General features: G+C 38.8%; 1 protein-coding gene across 41 annotated transcripts in view; it reads right to left on the reverse strand.

Annotated features, from left to right (window-relative positions):
* Window positions 1-7,758, reverse strand: part of LOC108234849 (protein tyrosine phosphatase receptor type D) — a 441,438-nt gene that overhangs the window by 19,335 nt on the left and 414,345 nt on the right. For 20 of the 41 annotated variants that reach the window (XM_017414372.3, XM_017414367.3, XM_017414363.3 and 17 more), the window contains 5 exons: window positions 7,397-7,557; window positions 4,362-4,373; window positions 3,605-3,717; window positions 615-656; window positions 5-102 (listed from right to left, as the gene is read on the reverse strand). In XM_017414372.3, the coding sequence (XP_017269861.1) occupies window positions 5-102; window positions 615-656; window positions 3,605-3,717; window positions 4,362-4,373; window positions 7,397-7,557 (426 nt within the window). The remainder of the gene's footprint in view (window positions 1-4; window positions 103-614; window positions 657-3,604; window positions 3,718-4,361; window positions 4,374-7,396; window positions 7,558-7,758) is intronic. The other 21 variants (XM_017414387.3, XM_017414384.3, XM_017414386.3 and 18 more) reach the window with 3 other exon arrangements.

A 7,758-nucleotide genomic window follows, 5' to 3' on the forward strand; every position in this document is an offset into this window, starting at 1 on the left:
TCACCTCATATTCCTGTGAAAACTTGAGGTTGTCGTTGGCTTTCAGTCGCTCCACGTGATCTGCCAACTCCATGATGGGAATTGGGGGATGGCTAGCCATGCCTATTCATAAGACAGACAAAAAAGTGATTGACTAGTTTTAGAATAGGGCATCACCCAAGCTCAAGCAAACAATGCTTAGATTAGCAGAATGTGATAAGAGGAGGGATGGAAGATTGTTAGGCTGGTTTATTTACTCAAAGCAGTGACCATGCCAATAGAGAATATGGACACAGAAGCCAATGAGGTCATTGAATACACTTTCCCCCACTCCCTATTTAGAGAGAAAAATGTTATTCACACAGAATGCTGCTGTGGATAGTTAGCATGACATTATGGCACAGACAAAAACATCCCAACAAACAAAAAGACACTAAATATTAGGCCAGCTGTTGACATCTGCTTTGAGCGATGACATGTTTTCAGGCTCCGCTTCCTGCAATGACTTAGCGTAACACCAGATGGATTAGATGCGGATGGAAATACAAGACTTGGCAGAAAAAAAGGAAAAGGAAGGAATTAAAGCCGAAAACCCATTACAAGTTATGTCAAATGCAAAATCGAGACCAACTAACTTGACAAATGGAGGTTACTGGGGTGACTGGGCGCACCTGAACCTGTGAAGGAAATGGTGATGGAATTAGCTCTACTGCAGAGCAATGTGACGACTAGTTTTTTTCACAAACAAAAGGCAGAAACTGAAAAGTGATAAGAAATATCTGCATGTTTGTCAACTATAAATGGGACATTTATTAGTAACATGAAAAGCAGTTTGCTAAAAGCTCTTCTATGCTGCTTCATGGGGGAAAAAAACAAAGCAGAAAAAGCATTGATTGGTTTCCAGTTTCAGGAAATACGATGGTTTATAAACTTTAAAAAAGTGTTATGCCATTACTGTGATTTACACATTTGCTTCATTACCACAGGAGTTTCACATATCTCTCATTTTAAGTTGATGTTGATTTAAAAAAATACAACATTTACAGTGTTTTCTGGTAAAATAGCCTATTGAATGCAGTTATCAAGAAAACTTGGCTAATTACCTTGCTAACATTAGCTTGTCATGCTCCCAACATTACTTTATGAAACTAATGACAGCAGAGTACATGTATTCTGATATTATTACTATTACCTCTAAATAGTAGCTAGTAGTAATTCTATATTTTTGCTAAAATCAAATTAACAGCCTACTGTAGGCTCTGATCAGGCAGCTAACTGGGTAATTAACTAGTTAACATCAGTGTGTCAGGTTCCCAATGTTACTTTATAAAACTTAGAAAAGCAGGCAACAGTTTTCTGTGCATTAATACTAAATTAAATTCTCTCATTGTGCACATGTAAAAAAAACAACAACATTTTAATCAGTTTGCTTGCTCTCCAGAGTTTTAGGTAACATTGCTCATTTTAAAGAGAGCACAATTGCCAACACTATTTATACATCAGTCAAATAACTATGAATAAATAATATTTCTACCCTATCAAAATGATATTATAGCAGCGCTAGTAATAGCATTGTTGCTTTAATATAGTATAAAACTGTGTAATCTTAGTTATACAGGCAAAATCTGACACTGGCCTATGTCTAACAGAGACTATTTGAGATTCATTTTCTTGACTATGTTGACATTTATGCACTGCTGTCACAACCTGCAGCTTAATGTTTCAACCTGCAGTTTAATTTCCCAAAGCAGAATTAAAGTGATAGAACATCCTGACCAGTGGCACAATACAGCCAATGACCAAATATCCCAACTTTAGGAACTCATGCCATTTAGACTCACCAGTTGGGTGACAGGCGCTCTGTACAACACAGTGATGTTTCATTTTGGTTTCTGGCACAAGTGGGCATTAGCTAATGGAAGCTGCGCTGTTTGCACACCCACTCTTACGTCTCTCTGAAAGACTGCAAAGGCTGTTTCTATTGCAGTCCACTACTCAGAATCCATTTTCACTATTGGGGGGGGGGAGGGGGAGCAATGAAAGTGCCTTTTCTGACATGCCATCGTTCAAACATCAAGCATCCTTAAGATGAAAATGTCCAATGAGGGGGTAAAGAGGTGAAAAAGGAGGGAAGGGGGAGAGAGGGGAATTCTTATGGAGAAGTGCTTGAGAGAAAGTGGGGGGAAAAAATGTTTGATCCTTTTTGAACATCGAGAAAGCCAAGATACCAGCTCTCACAAAAGCTTTTGGGGAGGGGGAAAATGATGGCTTGAGAGGCGAGCAAAATAGTGGAAGGATAGTTGAAATCACTCCGAGCCAAAAGGAAAAATACCCCTCTGCTTGGATGAAACACTCTGTAATGGTCCTAAAATCATTGAAGAGCTTTTATAAATATGCATAATCTTTTGCAAAAAAAAAAAAGCCTGCGGGGACAATTCATCTGTCTTTTATACTAGCTGACCTAAAAAATATGGCTTTGATATTACAACATTATTGGCAGTCTGTGAACACCTGTCCAAATGCAGTCAATGCCAGAGGAGCTCGAGAGGCAGTTAAGCGTGCCGCTCTCGGTCAGGGTGAGGGTAAAGATGCATACTGCCTTTCCAGGTAATAAACAGACAGCGACTCTCATTTTTACCTGAAGTGAGAAACGGCCACGTGAATAAGCCGCGACATGACTGACATCAATGACCACTCACTGCAGCGCAAAGGGTCAAAGCAACTAAACACAGGCACTCCTCCTTTCTCACTACCATAAGTTGGCTTTCATATAGTTTAAAACATCGGGTTGAGATAAATTTTGTATTTCTTTCACCTTCTGCAGTGCAGCATCCTGTGACTTTAAACAGCGCTGTATCGTTCAAGCAGTTCGGTTCTATTCTGGGGAAGCATGACAAGTTGTGGTGACCTGGATAAAACCCAGGTGCAGACGAAGATGACATATGCCACAGAAGTGTCAAGCTTGCATTCCTGCCTCTTTATTTTTCCAGTGTGAAGTGTCTTCGGGGAGGAAGGTGTCACTTTTGACCCTATGCCTTTTCAAAGCATCTGTCCACTATATCTTTACAAAATGCTCTTCTGGTCGATGCCAATCTCCCTGCGTAGGCGATGGAGAAATTCTTAGAAACATATTTAGAGGAAAGCCTCAGTGTGTTTCTAATGAAGAAGTGATAATCAGTCACGTATAGATTAATGGTGAATATTTGTTTTTGGTCCATTGTAGCAAAGAGCCAATGGCACTGGTACTCTTTTTCTACATAATAAATCTTAATAACACAATGAAAGACTTCTCCACATTACCAATTTTAAAATTGGACTTATTTAGACTTCACACACTACTAAATTTTGGCGTTTACTGGTTTTGAAACCCAGTGGTTAAAGTGATAGTTCAAATCTTTTGAAGTAGAGTTCTGCGGAAAGGTTACGAAGAATTAATATCTTTTCTTATCTTTATCCTGTAACATGTTAAACTTGAGGCTTCATGTGGTAGATGATCCATCCTCATTTGTCTTCTCTTTTCTAATTTATCTATCTATTAGTCCTGGAAAATACTTGTGAAAAATTCCACACTTTTAAAATCTGAATAAAAGCCTTGACGTGTTTGGCATCACTTGGTAACACTTACCGGGTGTTTGGAAGTTGAGACGTCGGAGCTCGACGGGATCAGTGGGATGATGAAGCGGTATTTCCTTGCTGTTGGGGAGACTACCTTTTCTGGCTTCTGTTTCTGCCCTTTTCCTGTGGAATAAAAGGCAACATGAAATTATTTCAGAACAGAAAAACAGCCTAATTGTTGAATAATGAAGGCAGTGATGTAATTAAGGAGGTGACAGGATTATATTCTTTCAGTACTCAGGGCTACATAGGATGGTCCAAATAACATCACTTCATAGTAAAATGTCACGCAGTACAATAGCCACTAGCTATTTAATGCTACCCTTAGAGAAGCCTAATGTTCAGTTTTCAGTGGTACTGTCAAATAATATTCAATTAAAGAAAAAGAAAGAAAAAAACTGGAAGCTTTAGTTACAGCAGAGGCTTCATTTGCATTGTACTGAAACCTGATCCAGTTTATGTACATACCCTAATTACAACAAATACTTCTTTGGTCAACTTACTCTGAATTATAGGTGTACTTTTTAGTATTTTAAATCCAAGTTTGATGTCTTGACATATTTAACACAAAATGCTTTTGACAAATAATGTGAGTGTTTTATTTTGAAGTGGGGGGACCTTTTGCTTTATTCAGAAATACTGAATAAAATACTGTTGCATTTATTTTGAATATTTTAAGCAAACAGTATGATTTGTACACATTTAACAAGCTGACCAAAAATAAAAAAAAAATATATATTTTTTTTTTTCTTCTTTCTCACTCTTACCTGTCTGGTTTGCTGCGCCGTTGGAAAGCAAGGAAAGAAAAACCAACACAGTATTAGCTGGCGAGACATTTAGCCTTATATAATTGAGCATTCTAGAAACCAAATGACTCTGTGGCGTCAGAGACAAACGATACAATCGCATCTCACTTTTGTGACGCTTCACTTCAGGGATTATGCTCAATTATGCAGCCCAGGAGTTCTTTGTTTCAAATAGTACAGATTCCCAGGTGCAGCCAAGATTTGTACATTGTATGTCTGCTATTTCGAGCAGTTTCAGCTGATTGCTTCTTGTTCAAGCATAAAAGTCTTCTCTTGACTGCTAATTGGTGTGTCTGTCTTCTCCTGCCTTCCAGTGTTGCGTTTAAATAAGGTTAGAAATTATGCACATTTGAAATTTGCGTATGTCGTATTTTAGATGGAAATGACACATGGGATCATCATTTTGTAATGGATGTGTATGAATTAGGCACAGGAGGCTTTAAAGGAATAGTTCAGAGCTTTAGAAATGGGGTTCTGTGAAAAGCCTTTCAACAACCTCAGTCTCGAGAAAGAGTTTAATTCTGTAGTACATAAATTGCACAATTTTTAGAAGCGTGTGCCAACCAGACCTACTCTGGATAAATGGGTGAAAAAATAAACCTAGCTTGGTGGCCTTTGTCAGTGCAAAAAATATCAAATATTAGTGCTCTCTTTTATTTCTTAGTATTATTTCATGAGAATTCTGTTCACAGCTGAGTGCTTTTTCTTGAAATATATCATGCTGCAGAGCTCTCAAAGTTTTTTAAGACTGCAGTGACTCAAAGTTCAACTGGCCTTTTGGTCACTGGGGAGCGCTTATGTGGCAACCCAGGTGGTCTTTCACACAAAATGTTAGCAATTTTAGAACATTTGTTTAAAGTTTTACAAAAGCACTTTGCTGTTGAAAAAAGATATGCTGCCATATTATGAATGCCTTCAAGCTTGTTAACTGGCTGGTATCTATACGTCATTCACGGAAATATAAACCACCGACACCAGAACAGGACCATCACAGTGTTCAAATACTGTTTAAGAGACACCAAAAAAAGAAATGAGAAATATGCTTCAACAACGGAAAGGCCCCTCTGGGGCGTCAGTATCAAATTTCATGACAATATATTTTGGGAACTATTTCTTAACACCACATAGTTATGCTCTGATGACTATTTAATATCTTCACTTTATGTTGTGGTTAAAACTGGTGTGAAGTAATAACAAAACTGCCAATATTTTCAGACTCTTTTTCATTGACAATGGCAGTCAAGCTCTAGTTTGTTTTTAATTTTTCTAGAGTAGGTCTAGTTGGTGCATGAGTGTAATGATTGCATGATTCATGTATTCTGACCATATTAACAAGCTAAGGACTAGTCTGAACAAGACCAAAATGAACTGCTGTTATCTTAAGATGATTCCAATCAAAACGTTCGGAGGTTATGTTGACTTTCTTTTTTAAACCTTTACAACACCATCAATTTTGCATGTCATGTTTATTTTTAAGCACAAATAGCAGCAGCTGGAATAACCATGTAATTCTAAGATGATGGTGGTGGTAAGGTTTATACAATGTCTGGATGAACGGCTATGAAATGTTTGACTTCTGAGGTGTTTTATGATGACAGCAATCCACGCTGGTCTTGGCCTCGCTCAGACTAGCTGTTAGCTCATCAGTCCAGTCAGAATAAACAGTATTCATGACCTTTCCGCATCAAAAGATCTGAACCATCCTTTTAAAATGTATTTTTCATCAGAAGACGATACACTGTAGTAGCACAGAATATATATTTCTCTCTAGCAAAGGTGTACATGGTCATTGATGGTGGTTTATTTTAGTCTGGAACATAAATAAATCCAGGCTAGAATGTTCTCCAATGTAGCTGTGACACAAGCTGGATAATCAACGTATAAATCTCCCTGCTATTTGCAGACCTCGGACACTTTTATTTCACCTCTCTGTATTATCAAATCTAAAGTTTGATGAAGGACAAGACAATTTACGTATAGTAGGACAAAACTGCAAGTTTAGACTTAATGCTATTGATGGATCTAGGCTTGTGCTGACTCTGCAGTTCCTAATCTCTCCTCCTAAAATTACACCTTGAGGACTCCAGCAAAATTCTGCTTATGCCTGGACATTTGATTGAGTGAACAGTGCACTAAATCTGTATGTAAAAGGTGAGAGGAGATGAAGGTGTGGGAATGCATGTTTGTAAGCTGTGCATGTGCTGACAAAAAATTATAGGATGGCAGCATAAGGTCAAAATGTGGAACCAACTTCCCCCTGTGGAATTTGAGTAGCGGTGAAAGAGGTAAGGGTTAGGACAGCTGGGAAGCGAGCCCAGACCCCGGGGTCTTTCTGAAGCTTCATACACATGCAGTGACAAGCAGCAGATAGTCAAAGCTCTTCCCTCCTACGCTTGACTGATGAGCAGTGACATTACGGGCTCTGACTACCACTGGGGGGTTTCAGTTTATAAGAGGAAAAAAAAAAAACGCAGGCTGTTTTGATTCAGTGGGAAAGTGAATTACAGCAAGTGTTTGCCACACTGTCAGGCAAGTTTGTGAGAGTGTTGAAGGAAGGGCTGTGTCTGATTAGCTTTCAGTCAGCAGACATGTCTTTTTTTTTAAAGTCTGTGGGTGCCTGCACTTGATGGCTTGACAGTTTGGGTAGCAGCATGTTTGGAACTACTCGTGTAAGATTTAACGTGAGTTACTGAGAGTGAAGGTCATGGTTAGTGCGAGGATCAATGGGCCTCAGGCTTTAAGTTAAAATCTTATTTTCTGTGTCTGCATTTGAATGTGCAAATTTGTCTGTGCGAGTGTATCAGTTTATTGAGAGGTAAATATTTAATGAATGTTGACTGGCTATACATAGCATGAATTTTAAGTGCTCATATATAAGTAATCATGTGGCTGCAGCATATGTCTTGCACCATCCTTATCCCGTCTCTACTAAAGGTAGTCATTCATTCTGAGAAATATTCCTGTGCTTTTCTTGTGTGCTGATTTAATTTCCTCACCTCTTATAGAGAAGGATAGCAATGACGATGCATATGATGAAGACGACAGCTAGCACAGGGCCCACCACCCAAATGAGGCCCTCCTCCTCATCGATGATTGGCTGGGGATCGATGTCAGCTGAAACAACAGGGTCGGAGTATGGGCTGGTGGCATACATGATCTGAGTAAGGAAAAAGTGAAAGAAGCAAATTTGTGGTTAAAGCCCAACCCAAGATGGCTGCCACAATTAATCAACATGAGCAAACACTGTAACTATATGGCTATAACTCGGTCAGTTTTACAAATATTCAGCTAAAATATTCAACAGTGGCTTTCATTTCCCACTTCCCCCTAAAGCTTAGACTGGTGAAGAACTGGGCAA

The sequence above is a fragment of the Kryptolebias marmoratus genome, linkage group LG7, assembly GCF_001649575.2.
Source record: "Kryptolebias marmoratus isolate JLee-2015 linkage group LG7, ASM164957v2, whole genome shotgun sequence".
Taxonomy (NCBI): domain Eukaryota; kingdom Metazoa; phylum Chordata; class Actinopteri; order Cyprinodontiformes; family Rivulidae; genus Kryptolebias; species Kryptolebias marmoratus.